At 40.5% G+C, this 19193-nt stretch overlaps 2 protein-coding genes across 3 annotated transcripts in view; both read right to left on the bottom strand.

Moving 5' to 3' along the window:
• Positions 1-14296, bottom strand: part of DOK7 (docking protein 7) — a 64157-nt gene extending 49861 nt beyond the window's left edge. The window contains exons 1-5 of one of the 2 annotated variants that reach the window (XM_061467982.1): positions 14036-14296; positions 13841-13886; positions 11384-11629; positions 7344-7544; positions 1123-1242 (exon numbers count right to left, since the gene is read on the bottom strand). In XM_061467982.1, the coding sequence (XP_061323966.1) occupies positions 1123-1242; positions 7344-7544; positions 11384-11629; positions 13841-13886; positions 14036-14089 (667 nt within the window). In that variant the 5' untranslated portion in view covers positions 14090-14296. The remainder of the gene's footprint in view (positions 1-1122; positions 1243-7343; positions 7545-11383; positions 11630-13840; positions 13887-14035) is intronic. The other variant, XM_061467984.1, reaches the window with a different exon arrangement.
• Positions 14297-16415: 2119 nt separating this feature from the next.
• HGFAC (HGF activator) overlaps positions 16416-19193 on the bottom strand; it is a 45534-nt gene continuing 42756 nt past the window's right edge. Inside the window, exon 14 of the mRNA XM_061467978.1 lies at positions 16416-17817. Coding sequence (XP_061323962.1) covers positions 17647-17817 — 171 coding nt within the window. The 3' untranslated portion in view covers positions 16416-17646. The remainder of the gene's footprint in view (positions 17818-19193) is intronic.

Raw genomic sequence — 19193 nt, 5'->3', positions numbered from 1 at the left:
ATGCAGAAAAACGTGTTTGATAGCAGAGCTTTAAGTACCTGTGCTGCTCTTTTGGGTTTCTGTCACTGAAGTTTGGTGTTTGCTTTTTTAATAACTCCACTTACCTGAACGCAAACGCAGATCATCATATACGAGTGAGGTTTTACTGCCTACTATTATGCTTACTTTATTTACTTTGGTGTTACAACTACGGGAAAGAAGAGATGAACTGAGCCTTGCATTTAGCTTAACTAACTTTTCATAATTATTTTCACAGGCTTTGCATCCAGATCTAATTTTTCCAATCACGTTTCCTTCCTGCAATGATCTTAACTTAGAACATTATTAAAACCCTGACAAACTCCTGTTAACTGTCTAACACATACAAAAAATAAGTATTTCCCACAAATCCCACCTCATCCTTCACCATTCTTGCTGCCTATTCCCACTATAACCCACTGACAATTCACAGATATTTTTCTGTACTCTCATTTTGACATTCTTGCCCTGTTTGACACAGTCATTCTGACTCAGTACTATATTTCTTCATCTGTTAAAGTCAAAAGGAAACAGGGCTTACTGTGATGCCATCAAACTCCCCCTCTAGACATTACAGCACATGCAGCATTTACCATGAAATAGGAAAAGGAATTTAGTCCTTGCACATCAGAAAAGATACTCAAGCTGCAAAACTGAAATGTGATGTGGAGGCCTGAAAGGTTTCTGAGGTTGGCAAGGCTTCATTCTAAATGTTTCAGATGAATTCAAAATGTCCTAGAAATCAGTTTTCCATTAAACTGCCAAAATAGTAATGCAGACATAGTTGCATTTACATAGTTGAACTATGTAAATTTAAAACTAGAGGTTAGGGTTTCTTTCAATCCAAAGGGCCATATTTTAGTACTGTTAAATAAGAGAAGGCTGAAGTTAACAATATCACCAGGAACATGAATGAGCCAGAGCACCGGGAGGGAACTGGATACATTCAACTGATAAACCAATACTGTGACATTTGAGAATGAAAACCACTTTGCACTTTCTGTACCCTTAGTGTCTGCAAGCTGTTCTTACAATCACAACAATAAAGCGCTAGACATGGCAAGTTCCTACTTTGCTCAGTTACTTTATACTTCCTATATTAACCTGGTAGGACTGGACGCAAACCAAAAGGGCCCTTCGTCGGGGAGATGCCACGGACGATACAGTCGAACAGAAAGCTGATCTGCTCTCCTTCAGCACAAGAAAGGAAAAATACACCAGCCCCTGCAAGAAAGCACAACATAAATACGTGTTTTTCACTTTGATACATTAGAAATATATTTCGATGATGTTATTTATAATATGGCACAGTATTAAGTGCAAGCCATGAAAAGACATCAACAAGATGTTATTCAAAGATATAAAAAGAAAAAAAACTCAGGTCAGCACACATGTACTACATCACAAACATACACATAAATTCAATAGCTACCTAGTCTTTTACACTAATTTTCTGAGATTCAGGCACTTAGAGCAATGCTGAAATACAAGCCATATTCTCAACACCCATCTGAGTCTTTTATTCTTCTATACCCTTAAAATTTTGTAGAACAAATCTTAGCTGTGCAATAGTCAGGAATTCTTGAAGTGTCTTTATCAAAATGAACCAAGGCATTTTTACTTTTACCCAGTTTTAACTGAGAGCAGCTTTTTATATTTCAATGAATTAGGATTTGGTTATATTGCTGGATTATAGTATAAATTTTCCTAGACTAAGTTCTATGTGTCTATTATTAACAGAATGTAACACAACTCCACAGGTTGTCATCAGATCTTTACCCTTTGCTCTATTCTGATATTTTGCTTTCCATTCATTAAGAATAGCCCCAAGCAAAATTAGAATGAGAATCACTAAGTAAACAAACAAGTTCTGAGCTGCACGATAAATGGCTACATGGACAACACACAAGACTAGAAGTGCTCCACAGAGCACTTTGAGAATTGCCAGTCCAAATATTACTCATAGGAGGAAATTAAAAAATAAATCTTAAAACATCAGGCAAAAGACCACCCATGCACACCAGAAAACCACAATAGCAAATCTCAGACCTGCAGAAGGCTTTTGCTTATTATTTTCTTAGGGACCTGGGCCCCTAATCTGGACATAAATTTCCCTTCCGCATGTCTCTAGTCAATTCTGAATTGTTTATGCTTTCTTGCCAATTTTAGTCCAAGGAGCAGAGCTGGTCTTGACCAGAATGCCTGTATCCCCATCATTTTCCACACGTATGCCCTGTTGTATCCAACAGGATATTCGCATTTTACTTAAGCAATGGATCCACTTTTGACTACTTGATGAAGGGCTTTGGATTCAAACAAAGGGGATAGTAAAGAGTGGACCACAAACCAAAATAATTATTTTAGTAAATTAGATATAACCTGCAAGTTGTAAACTGACCACTCTAGGAAAAGCATATTCTGCTCAACAGTCTTTTTGTCATTCTTAATTTATGTCCCATCTAAATCTTTGTCTGCCCTGCTTAAATATGTTCAGGACAACATTGTTAGCAGGATCTTAGTAACTTGATTTGTCACTCCACCACATCGGATTCCTCTTACTGATCAAAACTTCTTCAGCTAAAGAAATGGAAATCCTGTTCTTGAAACAGTTTATTTCATTTGATGAACTGCTGGAAATTTAGCAGTCTGGTAGAAGTTAAATTTATACTTAAGGGCTGGCTTGCCAATCATTTCTAGAGAACAAGGTCTCAAATGTATTACTTGAGACTCAGAATAGACAAATATTAAAACGCTGAGGTATGTTTAGGCGGTTGAAAAGGTGAGCACACACAGGATCATGAAATGTAAACCAGAGTAAAGCCTAGTTAACTCTGCACTTCTCTGGCATTGTTCCTTAGTATTGTTTTTAAAAACAAGTTTGCCCCACTTTTCCTTATGGCACATACACATGCCCTGGCTTCAGGATCAAAGACCTAGGAGATTACAATAGTAATCACGCAGTCTGACAGGTATGAATGTTTCTGGTGGTGACTCAGTCTTGTCCCATTCCACCTGCCCAAGAGATGCCAAGAGTCAGAGAACACTGAATTAAAAAAAGCTAAGTGCAAAGCATGTATTCAGGAATGATTTGAAATTCAGTTCTTCCTTTGAGCTGCCTTCTCCTCCCTTCACAGAGTAGAGGGAGTCTAGGGAAACCAGTTTGCCTAATCCTAAATGGTATGACTCCTCCCCCATGAATCACACTGATGCCAGAAGCCATACCTTCCTTGAGGCATCAGGGCAGCACAAGGCTTTGATGGACTCTGAATATGACCTTCCCATTCCATGTTCAGTAAGTAAGCAAGATACAGAGACGACATGACAGAGGACATTCATATCTCAAGGGCAATGATATACTATGTGTCTTGATAATTCAGCAGAATCCTACATATCCACGTTACCACTCAGGAAAAGAGCATTCCTTAGATATTTCTGTCATAAAGAGTACAACTGGACCACTTTGTTCTTTTATCACTATTGTCAAGAGTCTTACTTAAACTCCTAAGAGGCTATATAAGCTTTTGACTTTAATGGAAACACAAAAGTAAACATGTGCTTACAAGCTGGCTGCTTAACTCAAGGGATGATTTCTGCAAAGAACTACCATATATCTGGAAAGCCCAAGATGAAATTTATTTGTAGATTCTATTATTCACTTGACCACCACAGTTGCCGATCAAGTCACAGGAAACATCCTCATTCTTGTTTTGCTAGGTAGAGCTAGATTGCAAGGGAAAGAAGCTTGGGAGTCCTTGTAAAACGCATATGAATAGGTAAAGCTTAACTGTGTTTTAAAAGCATATATAAAATCCATCAGTTACATTTCTGCTTTCTTACTAGAAATTAGACATATCAATCATGTGCTGGAACAGATTTTGTGCAGAAGCATTTGGGAGCCAAGAAATATGTGGTATGCATCACTGTAATACCATGCAGCTGTTTACTACACCAAAGAGCTCACTCACTGACTCTCATCATAGGATAAGAGACTTGGTGAAAAGCAGCCTGCAGTCACTTGCATAAGGCTGAAACACTAAGCCTCTGTGGTAGTCAGCAGTAAAGCATTGTACAGTCTCCCAAACATTCAAGAGAAGTTGCCAATTTCATAAAACTTTCAAGTATTATTAAAACTTGTCAATGGTTTGTTTTAATTCATCATATTAAAAAAGCAAACCCATGGGCAAACACATTGTCAAAAGGCACAATAACCAAAAATTCCTTCAAATTCTGTACTGTGTGTGAAAGCAGGGAGAAAGAGTCAGTCCATTCCCATGAATTATTCCTCCTAACAGGTGCCAGGCAATGCTAGAGCTTGAAGTCTTTTAGCTACAGGACAAGTTCAAACCATGGCAATTCAGTTCATGGTAATCATCATGTTGTTAAACCAGATTCTATCAATCCTGGCCTCATGCAAACCCCCTTTAAAAAGTGTCTCAGGCTGCTCTTCTTTCTGGTTAAAATTACAGCCAGTGTTCCTATTAGTGGCCATGATTACTAAAAAGAAGATAAGAATGTCTGCTGCCTACAGTAGGCCTAAGTAACATAAAGAAAAAAAGCTGCACATAAATAGAAATTATAACCTATGCAGCCCAGAGTCTTTCAAGAAATTCAGACATTGCCCCAGTTCAACCACTTTGACTGCTTCTTATTTTCAAATAAATTCCCATTCCTTATAGGTTTCCTCGTCTCCTCCTTTGGCCCTTTCAGATATGCTGGTAGTCACTTCTACTATTTCAGAATGACTTTTAAGAGCCACTTGCAGAAGTCTTAGAAAGCAGAAAGCACCTAATTTCATCAGAAAAAAAATCACAGAAATAATCCTGCTTATCCTGCAAATAGCAGCAGCATCATTTGCTCTTTCGAAGGGCACCACAGGTCCTCCAAGTTCCTCTCTTCTAGGAGATGCTGCTAGAAAACATGAGGCAGCTTCAAACTGCTAATGGAAGCTAATACTGAAGTACTTGAACATTAGAGAGCCTGAATTCTCACAGTGTTAACATGCCCTTTTATTACCCTACTTGAATTTTTTCACACTAACCTCCAAGTCAAGATTCTCCTGGCAACTGGTCTCTCTAATTGAGTGTAGTGCGCTCTAACTGAGCTAGCAACTTAGGAAACTGAAAGGCTCCTTTTTTCCAGCCCATTCCTCTAAGTCAACCTCTTAATTAACTCCTAGGCTCAGATGCCAGGCTTTTTGCAAACGGTATGCGTGACTGAGCTGCAGCTAGAGGAGCTGGGGGCAGAGAGAGCCAAATTTGCAGCTGTCAGGAGCAGAGAAAGTATTTTCTGATCTCTAACAGTACAATTCCGATATTAAGTTCAAAATGTAAACACTCTTTTTCCTACTTAAGAGTAAACTAGTGTTAAATGTCTTGAAAATGCACCTAGTTTAATGTTTGAAATCAGCATAATCTCAGATGGTTTCCTTCTGCCTGGATTGAGCACCAAAACCTTTGGAGTTGTACAAAACCTATAATGAGCAACTAATTGTAAATATAATTAAGCATTTTATATTTATGAAAAATCTAGTGAAGAAGCAAGGAATAGAAAGCTAAAACAGATTTCATATCCTTTAAGACATGACTTCTACCACAGGAATATCCAAAAGTAAGCTGTGCTTCTGTTTGGAGCTTCAGGGTTTTTTTATGGAGAGGAAAGGCAATCCAACCACAAGATTATCAGTTCCTTTTAGTATGGTATTTATTACAGTGGTATTTAAAACGCCACTTCACTAATCCTCTGCGTTCAGAGTTTCACAGGAAGAATGTGTGCAAAAATATAGTTTCACCAATAGAAAGTAATAAAAATATGAGTCCATTTCCAAGGTGCTGAATGGGACTGGCCAGTATAGATTTACAAAAGGGAGATAATGCCTAACCAGTCGGACAGTCTTTGATAAAATGACTGGTTTGGTGGATGCAGATTGTTCGCTGACTTCAGCAAGGAATTCAGCACCATCTCCTGTAATATATGAATTGACAGACAGATCAAGCACAGACCAGATAAGAGAACAGTGGAGTGGACTGGAGACTGGCTGAAGTGCCAGGCTGAAAGGGTTATGATGAGCAACGCAAAGCCAAGCTGGAGACCTGCTTTTCTTTTTTAAGAGAAAACTGATTTTTTTTTTTCTCACAAGCTGTAACACATTCTTCCAAATAGTGGAAAACCTTCTTTAACTGTAACCTCTGAATTAGGCAGGGAAAGATTTGAACCCAAATCTTCCACATTGAAAACAAGTGTCTTAAATCAGGAATCAGGATATAACTGTTGAGTCTATACTTACAATCTTTGTAACTCAGGTCTGTAATTTTCAACCAACAAAATAAACCCCCCTGGGGTAAAACAGTCAAAATAATTTCATTACCCTCTTCCCTAAATTTGGCTACAAGTCTCATGACAGAATAACTTTGGATGCTTAAACCTTTTACTTTTTCAGTTTGGTAATTGAAGAAATCCATTATTTCCACATTTCAGTATGCAAGTCAATCAATTTCACATCTACACTGGCAATCTGCATACCCACTCGCACTCAGATCTCATCAATTCAGCATGGCTTCAAACTTTTGAAGTTAAAACCTCGTTTTCTAATGATTTATATGATATTATACCAAGGCACTAATCATCTTTCCTTTCCTCTTGCATAATTCTTTGTGTTTATCTGAAGTGAGAGCGTGCACTAAACTGGACATTGGAACAAGAAATTACTCTGCCTCTAAATATACTTCTTAGCTACTAGGGTACAGAAATTAGCTTCAGCTTACTTGCTTGCTTTCATTTAGACCTCATAAATCTCATGGTCCCATAAAGTGACAAACCTACTAACAGAGAAAGGAACAGACAGAAGTTCCTAACTTTTAAGAGCTAGAAGTCCTCTATGGGATTTAGACATTTGCCTTTACACAATGAGAGCCTTGATGCCACCTGTAACCTCAAAGCTCTGTCTCATTTTCCCTCTGCAAACAATAAAATAATGGATCACAATTTAAGAATATGAACATTAAACTATTTTTATGTTTTGCCTGACAGAATCCATAAAATTTAATTCCCTTATTTTTACTTTGTGTCCAAGAGCAATAGGTGACTGAACACCTGAAGAGCCACAAGGCAGTGTTCAGTCGGGATTCCACATAGTCACATTTTTACTGAACATCAGGGTTGAAGCCTGCAGAAATTTGCTCAGTAGAACAGACCCTCTGATAAGAGGCTGCCTGTATGGCAAAGCAGCACAGCTGGTTCTGCAATCTCCACTTGGAATGAGACTACCATTTACATTTCTACATGAGGTTTCAAACATCTTTTAGAAGACAAGTTCCACTTGTACTTACAGAAGCCGCACCTGGTACCCCCTTCAAAGATGAATCCATTTGGGACAGCTCCATACCGACGCAGATCTGAAAGCTTCCATTGCCCCATGACACTAGGAGGAACGTCTTTTACAAGGACGAGAATGTCATTGCAGAAATGCAGGGTAGCAGGCCCACTCTCTAGTTTAGTGCCAGGTGCTACAAAAACTTGAAATCTATGAACTATCAGATAAGGAAGAAAAAGAACATTACTATGGAAAACAGAAGGAAGGTACCATGACTTATGTGATATAAGTCATCCTATTCATCTGTGGTATGTGGACCAACCCCTGACCATACCATGAGGCTCTAGCATAAAGATTCTAAGCAGAGCCCAAACAGTCACATATGAGTACCTATAAACTCATTACTCTCTATTATGCCAGTCTGGGACAGGAAAATAACAAATTAAATTTATATATATATATATATATATATATATATATATATATATATATACACACACATAAAATTATTGATTTATCCTAACTCAGGCTATTCCCCATCTCAAATTAGTCAGTTATCCAGCCGACGCTTCAGTTACCTCTTCCATCCTTGCATCACCACATGAGTTTCTTTCCGTCTCCTTCTCTAAACAGCCTGTGCCCCTCCTTTTCTGAGTGCATGCACACACACACATAACACAGTGCCCAAGGAGCCCAAAAGCCAAGGCTCAAAGTAGTAGGCAAGTTCTAACCAGAGCTCTGTCACTGACTCATTTGCAGCCTTTAATAAACAGCTTCATTCCTTCCTTAGCAGTAAAATGGGGAAAAATTACGTTTTCCCACCTTTGAATCTTTTGGGAGTTGGTAATGGTAGATGCCCAGACATTTAAAATTACTAGGAAAGTAAGTGATTCATAGGTAATAAGCACCGTTAGATGTCAGTTAATTCTTCACATTTCACAGCATAAACTTCAAAAGACTGGAGAAGGAAAGGAAATACCCGTCCCATCCAATTTTACAAAATTCAGATTCAAATCCCAACTCCAGTATCCCCTATATTGCAAGAGTCTTTGCCTAAAGTAACAACTGCTCTAGGCTGGTCTCCCACCTTCTCCTCCAGAGCTGTTGCATTCTGAATTATAAGCTATTGGGTACACTTCAAGGGCTCAAATCTCACAGGGTTTCAAAAGGAGCAATTTAAGTGAGCAGGCACTTAATTCTCAAACAACTGCTTTGGCCTCCACTACTCCTTCAGTTTCTTTTCTCTTGTAATTAGACAATAAAAAGAAAGACAAAAATATGTCTTGGCACAGAGAAGCATCAGGACTGTTACATTTTCAGTCAGAGGCTTTCGGTAGAGCATTTATCAAGAAGCACAAAGATTTAGCTTTTGGTTATCCTTCAGAGATCATAAAAACAGCTACCTGCCTGTGAAATCTATAGGGTAAACTTCCAGGTAGTCTCGCTTCTTACAACCACCTTTCCCTGTTTCTTGCCTATACTTCTTCAAGCGTCATGAATATCAACTAGGTCTGAGTCTTGCTTCTCATCTAAACACTTGCTACATTCTTAGCTACCATCTTAGCTGTAAGTCAACTCCTCATCTATGACGTGCATTAGATAAGTTCCCTAAGGCTCCAGCAGAATTAGCCGCAAAGTCATTCGAGTGAAATGTGCAAGGAGACAGGGATAGATCTAACTAACCACAGCTCTACTTACAGCTTTGCCAGTAGTATTGCTAGGGAGCAAATCAGTAGTCACACGATGTCCCCTTTTGGGCACACAGTTGTTACACAACCTGGTTAAACATAAACTATGAAGAAGATATCAAAACCATCATGATGAATAACATTCAGTAAGGAATCTGATATCATTTCCAACCCCTCTGCTCAGCACTTCACTGGCAATTAAACCACAGGAGCAGAAGCATCAGTATTCTTTCTGCCTCATAAATGAGGAATGAAGTACACTCTTCATACAATCAGTTGTAAGTTACAAGAGCTGCTAAAACAAGGAGCTGCAGCTCAGATTCTAGACCCCTGTTAAAAAACAGCCTATCCAAATCTAAAGCCAAAGTTAAGGAAAAAAGAAACAGCAAACAGATCTGGACATGAAGCTTTTGCCATATGCTGCTTTCTTTGTAAATAGGACTTTTATTTTCAGTTCTCCCCAACCATCTACTTCTCCTTCTCTGAAAAAATAATGAATAAGATAAAAAGCTGACTATGACCACGAATAAAAGGTACTATTTAAGCTCCTAAATTCCTTTATCTCCTCCCAGCTAATCACTGACCTGCAGTATGCTAACTTCCTCAGAATGAGTTTGGGCTCAAGCACTCTTCTCACACCTGACCTGTGCCTCATCTCGCTTAATCCCAGTGTTTTTTCTGATCCTGGTTGTTTTATTCCAGGAATAACATCCACCTCACCTGCTAAAAGCAGATGGAAGATACAAGGAACTCCGGTGCAAATGCCTCCATTCTGTGGTCTTCATTCAAGAACAGGAACAACTCCTTTACTCCTTTCCCTCTCTTTCCTTTTTTTTTTTTTTTTTGCTTCCCAGACTCTGAGGTCATCTGTCCATAGTCTATTTTTATCATCCAGCAACCTTACTTCCAAGGCACGCAAAGGCAACCTTACTACGCTTCAAGAAAAAACACCAGCCACCATCCTCTCTTCAGCTAAGATTCCATTCTTTTCTATTTCTTCCTACTCAAACCAGACTCACATTAATTTGGCTTCTTTCTCCTAACTGAACCTTCACTCAGGGATGAAATCCTGAAACAAATTTCTGTACTCTGCTCTATCCTCCTTCCCCTAAGCTTTTTTTGGAATTGATGTTCTACAAATTATTGCCAATTCAACCAATTATACTTGGTTTCTTTCTTCTTAATTTCTTCACCTCCACACACGTTCTCTCCCACTATATCTTTACTTCATGGCTACACACATCATCATCTAATAGACTGTATTTCTGCCTCACTTTCCTTCAAAAACAAAAAGCAAACATCTTTGTTGCTGCTACACTGCCCCCTATCACAACCAGACTGAGATTAAATACTCTCTCTATCCCACCACTGCACCAGTGCAAGATCATGAAAGCCAGCCCTACCCTTGTATGCTGTAAATAGATCCTAAATCCAGTAAAGAAACAGAACCAGAACACAACACAGCTCCATCAGAGTGTATCAACTACTCCAGCTACTCGTGCCTGTATTGTTCAGAAACTATCTCTAACCTTTCGCCTTATGCAAGGCTTCATATTTGACAGCTCCAAGTGGTTCACCCATACATCTCTCTTGCGATACTTCTATATTTCATTACTGTAAAATTCCCACCATCTTTCTGTGTATGTACTGCAAAGGAATGAGTCCAGCAATGCAACAGATGGCAAAGCATATGTAACAAATGATTAAGATGGCTAATGTGCGTCTTCCCTACACCTACCCTCCTTCCCTAGTTATGACTAAACAAACATAAGACAGATACTGCGGATTACCAATATTACCAGTCTTTGTTCACCATTTTAGAGCTGCTAACCAAGAAAATAAAATAAAAGGATGCATAAGATTGAAGCTAGCTGGAAAGACTGTGTCTGATGACAGTCCTTATTGCAAGATGCCTCTTTCTGAAAGGGGACACCAGCAGTAATAAGCATTATAAATACAACTCCTGGTAGGCAGCTCAGAAAACTAGGATTAAACGAGTCAAGTGCAACTCAGGACTCTCCTCCTCTTAATTCAGGCTCCCTCTGAAACCTGTCGTCAAAATCCCTAAGTAAATTGCAGGACCAGAAATAGAAATCTGGTCACTTTGCTTCAAAGCTACACGCTTTCAGTGCCAAAATCAAAACCCAAATGCTCCCACAATTAGCTGTCAGTACTGGGCAGTACCATGACCAAAACCTACCATAAGAGAGACCTGCTTTAAGATGCAAAGTGAAGACCAGTCTCTTCACTCTCAAATGAGTGACAGTCTTTTCCTTAACTATACTTCACTGTTTGCATTTTAGCTATGTTTTTGTTTGTCTTTTTTCCCCCAGAAGATAAAAACAAAGCATGATAAGATAAAGGTTACCTTCCCCCAAACTGTAGCGGATTCGTACATCCCACGCATACATTGTTTCCTTGTTCTCAAATCCCAGCATCACAACTTGAGAGAGACAGATGATTGCAAGCGTGTGATTCAAGCCCTCATAGGGTAGCCCAGGATCCAAGCCACAGATGTCTTCTAAGGTCATGCTGCTCCTCTCCTTATGCCCTTTTGCTCGTTCAGATTTATCCTTGTACACAAGCATGAGCAAACAGTCTAAAAGAAGCAAAACTGTCAGAGATGATGAGGCAGAATATAGAACATAACACATTTCTCAGTGCTGCTCTTCAATACAACGGTGGTTCACAAAGTCAGGGTCAGTCTAATAAGTCAGTGCAAGAACTCAATTTCCTTTTCCCACCCCATCCCTAAGTAGTTTGTAGCCCCTGCTTTTAGGGAGCAAACATTCAAGGCATGTTTCAAGGGCAATCTGCAGGCTCAGAAATAAGGAGGCAAGTAAAAAATCTTCCGGTTTACTTTCCAACAATCCAGTGGTTTCTCAGACAGTCTCTGGAGTGTGGGACTCATTCAATTCAGAGCATCAGAAGTTACACTACGATAGCTGTTCACGTTACCACCACTAAAGACCAAGAGGCTAGTGTCACCCGTATTTCCATCAGAACATGCTGAACCACAAATGAAATTCTTACAGTAGTTCACAGATTACTCAACTGCTAAATGATGAGCAGACTGCGTTGCCAGATTGTTGGTGTCAGCTCAAGTTTCCTACTTAAATGCTACACAGTAGCCATTGCTAAATAACCATTATGTGCCACAGCTTTCTGAAAGGAAAATATTTTCCCGTGTCACCATTTGCGTTTAACCCCTTCCTAGAGGTATTTATTACACTGTAACTATGCAGCAATTCGGGTGCCATGGAAAACGCACATTTCAGAAGCAGCCCCAAAAGACAAGAAAAAGTGGAGAGGCCTCCTCTTTTGCACTTCTAACAAGGGCTCTCTCTCCTCTTCCCCCTTCCTATCACATAGCACTTGGTTGTGCAATTAACGATCGGTATGGAAGCTGCTCCATCCACAGCTTAAGCTCCCCTGCATACCATAAGGAAAAAGCCTCCTGTGCACCATCTGATGAATGCTAGGGTGTGGTGCTCCAAGCCCTGGCAAGGTGCCCTGCACCCTCAGCCCAGCAAAGGATGCGCGTAACTCCAAAGAGGTGAAAAATGACCAAAAGACTGAACCCTCTGCTAGCGAAAGCAGAGCTCTGCATTGCCTAACAACTGTTTTCATCCACCTGTTAGCAAAAACAGCTGCGACAATGAGATTCAAGCATTCTGCAATACAGTTGTGTGTCTGAAGAAAGAACAGCTATGGTTTACAGAGCAAGAGAAGTAAATCACTGGAGGCTTTTTCTGGTAAACCTGGCTAATTTAGCTAGAATAAAATACTATTCCTGAGGAATAAGCCACAGGATCAGCCAGTAAGTTTTCAAAGCAAATTCCCTCATTTTCCCCCTTCAAACTTGTCTCACTTAGAAATCCAGGCCCGTGTTCACATGTCTAGATACTAGCTCTAGGATCTACAGATGCGGGGAAGTTTAACAAAGCCAGTTAAAACACAGGCATTTAAGACACTAACACACAACTGTAATGACCCAAGTACAGCGAGTTAGGTCTGAAGACTTTCAATTACTAAGAAATCTTTAGCCTACCAGCAACAACCTAGAAAAGACGCCTTAATCCATTCTGCAGCAGTGCAGATTCACATTTTCTATGTGGAAAATATATACTTTCAGGCCCAAATGTGTTCTCTGTTAGGAACAGTTAGGGAAACCTGAAACCTACTTTTGCATCTCCAGCAGTAAAATGCTGGCTTTGAATAACATTTTCAATTTCCTCTTCAGAAGCAGGGAAGTGATTTTTTTTTTTTTTTTTTAATTCAAAATGTCATTTTATTTTTAAATCGAAGTGATATTTTATGTCAAAATACTGATCAAAAATACCTACGGAGCTTACAATGCCAGCTTTTTTTACAGCCACCAATCACCCTGAAGAATAAACGGGATCCAAAACCAAAGAACTGTGCCTTGAGAAGTCACCTTTCCCGATGGTTTTAGTCAGCGCCTGGTATTAAACTACTCCAACCCGACACCCGGGCACCACTGGCAGCCCGAGGGACAACGTTACACCGGGCACTGGCCGCGGTGACTCCGGGGGGCTCCGGCGGTAGCCGACTCCTATTTCTGTCCGCCTGTTTCGTTGCCAGATAATTTACTGCCCGCTCCCCCGATTAAATAAGACAAAAAAAACAAGAGGAAAGAGCAACGACGGCTTGAGGGGAGACCCGTCGAGGGTGATCTCCGGCGGCTGCGAACCTCGAAGGGAGCCCTCTGAATCCCTGCCCTCGGGAACCCCCAGCCGCGGGCGGGGGAGGGAGGGACACCCCGGCACCTGCCTTCCCTCCCCCGGGACAGGCCCCCTCTTACCTGCCACCGGGGAGGGCTTGCGCAGCACCAGCCACCTACTCTTCCACTGTAACGAGAGGCAAAAGGAGAGGGTTAGCCAGGGCCGGAGGAGGGAAGAGCGGGCTCTTTCCCTTCCTGGGGAGGGGGCTGTCGGTGGGGGACCCCCGGCCCCAACCCGCCGCGGGGCCGGGCCCAAGGGGCGCTGCGAGCAGGGACCTTTTTTCCATCTCTCAACTTGACGTGACCCTCCACCAGCACGGAATCCGTCATCTTCAGTCATGATTCCGGACAGCTGCACCCGGCTCGCTGCTCCCTCCCCGCGCTCTGGACCAGGGGTCACTTTCAAAATAGCTTTATTAGGTCCCCGCACAGGCACAGGGAGCTACGCGGGCGAGCGGCCAGCGCGGCCCTGCCCTCCTCGGCGCCCCCGGCCCCACCGGGCAGTGGGGCGGGCAGGGGAAGGGGGAAGCCTCTGGCTGAAGGGAGAGGGGGTCCCGGGAAGCTTTTCCTTCTTTCTTTATTCATGTATTGTACCGCGATATTGGGGGTTAATTAATTGTGACTATTTTTCCTGCAGGGTGTCGGTAGAGGGAAGTACAAGGGGCGCACCCAGAGCTCCACAGCCCCTCGACGGCCGCCCCGCCGACATCCTCGGGTGCGACCCTGGGCAGGCGCCGACCCCACTCCTCCGCCCTAACCCCGCTCCGGGCTTTGCCTCTGACCGCTGAGCAGCCCGGAGGCTGGGGGCGGTGGGAAAGCCCGGACCGGATCTGCGCGCCCTCTGCCTCCGCGGAGCGGGGCCTGGCGCCGGCGGGCAGAAACACCCCTTTTCCCCCACCCCTCTTACAGTGCCCAAATTCCTCTTTCCAAACCCGTAATTACTGCTCCCCTCGCCTCCCAGAAGACATGCAGCCAACTACCCCGGATAAAAATACTCCCTTTTTCCCCCCCTTTTCTTTGTAACGCAACTGTCACAAGATAACAACCCACTTACACCAAACCCAGAGCAGCTACAATTAACAGAATAAGATGTGTTAATGATGTCCTCGGATTTATTTCAACCAGCAATGGACTAATTAGAGTCCATTATTCTAAAAATACTCCTACTGCATCTTATTTGATGGTAATTATTTCTTCAGCTTTTTTTTTTATACAGCACATTTTTCTTTCAATAGCATAATAGAAGGGGTTTTTAGATGTTTGCATTTATTTCTTCCCTTTGAGTTGGTCAGTTTGCAGGGAATAACATATAATTTAATAAAACCATTTTTAAGTGTGTTTCATAATGAATTAGGGAGGTGTTTGTTCAACTGGCTTTGCATTCAAATTCAATTTCAGTGTAAGTGTTAGGAAAAATACCAGATAAAATTTCACTAGGAAGTTTAGATTGGCTTTTCATTTTAACCAAAGCCATAAACACTCAAAGGGAAGAGAAAAATACAGAGGTTAAGTTTCTATGGGGTAATGCTCCACAGAAAGCCAGGAGGCAGAAGGTGCTGAAGTGCCCCATGGGAATGTGGTCAATGTCAGGGGTGTGAGAGGTCAGGCAAGGACCTCTTGCTTAACCTAAATGTTTACTTGCTACCCCTAGGCTGGCTTTATGTACTTAATACAGTGTTAGTAGCTGCACAGCAGATGCTTAAATGATGAACTTTAGTTCCACCAAATCAATGCCACAAAATAATTTTAATGCATTCAAAGTATGACAATATTGACTGAAGATTTATCATTTAGACCTTTGAGGGCAGAAAATAGACTGTCTCATCTTATGAACATTCAATATGTTTTAAAAAATAAGTGTTATTTATTGTACTGATGTTGCTGTATACTGATATGAGCAGCATAGATTTTGAAAATGGGACAGCTAAAAAGCTCTACGCAACGTTATCAGAAACAGCAGTCTAACACCTTTCCTGTCAAACAGCTGCCTTCTTTACAGCAAAAGAAGGCTGAGAGAATACATATAACACGCCAGATTAAACGCATGTACAGGGGATGGATATTAATTTCAAAGTGAAGCTGAAGTCACAGAACAGATATGGATGTCCAGAATGGCATAAGCTTTCTGTGGAAACCTGTTCCAAATGAATCCTTTCCAAAGAAGAGTAAATAGCTCCTTCATGGTGATTTAATACTTGTCTTTCAGCAGCAGGTACTGTTAGTCTTGTTGCACAGTCACATTCATTTTATGGAGTTAAGCAAGCCAGGCTCATACTGCAAAGGGGCAGGAAGGCAAAGCCAGACAACAAGTCTTCAGCTTGTTTTGGAATCAAGACCCCAGAGGTGGATCTCATTTTCTCAAGCTAGTGTTTAGTGCGTCAGAAAAATGAATTGAAGACTTTGATCTGAGCATTCGCGGTATTCACAGCTGAAAATCACATCCAAGCACTTACACTAAGTGCTGGAAACTTGTGCAGCGCTTGCATAAAAGTGGGAGCACCACCAGATGAAATAGATCCTTTACGCAGAACTTTTCCAATGCCTTCCAGCACAGAAAAGTGTCATTTTTCTACCAGCTTGAAACCTGTTGAACAACCTACAGAGGGATTCAAAGATCTAATTGTAACTTTATCCATAACAGATTAAGTCCAAGAAACAGAGGGTAAAACCTTTTATTAAACAGTTTACATCATTTATCTAGATAACTTTGTTATACATTTGCACTTAAACAAATTCAGGTTTTGGGTATTTTTCCTTACAAAGTTTCTTTTAACTGCAGAAATCATTTACCACAACTAAGGAGCCCATGAAGATGCTGCCAATACTACAAAATAAAACATATCTCTGAGTAACTAGGCACCAAAATTATCTATCTTAAAACACAGCTTTGCTTGAAACAACAGCAGAATTAAAAACGTTCATTTTCAGAAGAAATACAATTCACATTGACACTTCAAAATATACACATCTGACCTGGCTAAAGGTTCCCTGTATTAATAATAATAATAATAAAAAATAAAAGTTGTAGTTTTCCATTCTTTATACAATGATTTTTTTTTTTTAATTGAATCATTTTCTGCCCTTATTTTGGTAACAAAGCTGAATCCACAGCCTCTCAGTAGCTATATATTGTAATAGTTTCTTTGATTGTTCCCATAACAATTCCATAGACCATGACAGCGAAGCCTGAGGTTTATGAGATCACCAAATCCTCAAGGAAAATGCTGAGCTGCTCCCCCAGCCATCCAGTTTAAAAATCTTTTAAGAGAAACCTCCTTTCTGAATTACCTAAACAGTTGAACAACCTGTTAATACAAAACCTAAGACACCTTCAAAACACTGTCAAATTGAAGAAATATTTAGGCATTTATCATTAAGGTGAAGTGTTTCCATTGCTGTCCTCAGGGTGAGGAGCAGCTCACAGCCTGCAGAAGGTCCTGACTATCGGCCTGAAATCAGGTGCTCCGACTCCCAGCATTATTCAGCAAGCTTTGTGTTCTCAGAAAGCGTTGTGTTAACCTTGCTGGAAGACTGCACACCAGATTCAACAGAGCTCTGAAGCATGGTCCTGATTTTATGCTCATGGAACATAAAAATACGCTTACATGTTTGGTTGAATCAAAACCTAAACCCCCTGGTTTTTCCCCAGAACTGGTTTGTTGCAGCTAGCTGAGGAGCACCTTCATCTTGATCTACTGGTGTCTCTCAACCTGAAATTCAAGAGATCACTTCTGAAGGGAGGGAATTTCATTTCTAGCACCGGTTTGGAATTGCTAAGAATTACCATGACAGTTACCATACTGTAACTTGTAGTACAATATTTATGCCACTTTAATGAAACCAAAAGACCCCTGAACCCTGCTTCAAAGGTTAAGATATTCAAGTGTTCAACTAGCTTTTCTAGGGGCTATTTTCTCATTAATCCACTTTACATAGTTCGTCACTCGTGTATATACTCCAGGCTTGTTGACTCTGCCACAGCCATCTCCCCAGCTGATAATCCCATAGAGGTAAGAGATTTCACTTTCCTCACAGGCCAGAGGTCCACCAGAATCTCCCTGTGTTAAAAGTGAATAAAAAATTATCTAATTTGATAAAAAGCAGTAAGAAAAAGATCAGTTCAGGAAAGTCCTAAATTAAGAATGTTTGAATGTGAGATGTTAACTAAAAAGAAGATATGGAAGTAGTGGTCTACTGAAGTTTCATTATAAAACAGAGTTTTTTTAGACATACTTCTAATATAATGGTGGGGGGGTTAATTCTGCATAGAAAGAAAGAGTCAAAATATCAGATTTTGTTTAAAAACCTGAAACATTTTTATATTCAGACACCTACTGAATACTATGATTGATTAAGATCACTTTCCATGGGAGTAAAGAAGTCTTTGAGGCTTAGGCTATGTTGTAATATGGGCCCTGCATGTTATGTAAGGCAAAGAATATCTGGCAAGTTTCTCAGTGCAGTTTATTGCAGCTCCCATGGAGAGTTGGAGATCATGGAAGTTTTCATGATTTCATCATTCAAAGAAAGGTGTCACATACATACACACTTCTCCACGTGACTGTGAGATGCTATAAGTTTATGTGGCATATGGGGTTTCTTGCATCTGTTGAATTTGATGCTACTGAGCATTTACCTAGCTGTTAAAACCATAAACTGAAAATAAGACCAAACCAATGTTTGATGACACACTGCTCTGAGGTTGACTTCTACAGAAATGAAAGTCTTGGAAATGAGAGGAAAAATGTGACTTAGTAAACACTACTGGTGAAAGGAACCAGCACTCTACTTGTCTGAGACTAAGGAGACATACATTTTTATCCTATTTAAAAGGAAACACCTTAGGAGCAAAGTAGGTAAGGAAATTATGTTGCCTTTATACTAGGACATTTCTGTGGTAAATGAGGGACAACAAATGAAATTGTGCATCTGAGATCAATTTACTTCTCAGAACTTGCTTATTTCTCCACAGATCATCTTATTGATGGCAATTTTGGTATCTGGTACACTGATTAAACAAAAAAGTTTCTGATAAAATCTTTAAAAATAACCAAGCAGAACACATTATCTGCTTGTTCTTCTTGGTCTTGAAGTATTTTAATACACAACAGATGGTTTATAATTTAATTTACCAGGCATATATTAAGAAAACTCAGAGGTCAGCTACATTTGTTGTGACATTAGAGGTTTATGCTGTTTGTCCTTAGACCACACTAAAAGTCTGCCAAAAGACTTGTCACCAAAAAAAAATGAATTACTGATTCACTTATAATGATTTCATGTCATGAGCACTGTTCTTCAGCAACATCACTGACTCTTCATCACTGTTTCTCAGACTTCACAACTCTCTCCAGACTACTCGTCTTGTGCAGCTCCTCTCTCCTTCCCTCTTCTTTCTTCTTTCTGCCTCTCATTCCTGATCAACTCTGTTTTT

Source organism: Pezoporus flaviventris, unplaced genomic scaffold (assembly GCF_033815535.1).
Source record: "Pezoporus flaviventris isolate CSIRO_AGI_PZ_B2104156 unplaced genomic scaffold, CSIRO_AGI_Pfla_v1 ptg000002l, whole genome shotgun sequence".
NCBI classification, from domain to species: domain Eukaryota; kingdom Metazoa; phylum Chordata; class Aves; order Psittaciformes; family Psittacidae; genus Pezoporus; species Pezoporus flaviventris.
Note: the sequence above shows the minus strand (reverse complement) of the source record. Positions and strands in the feature narration are given on the sequence as shown.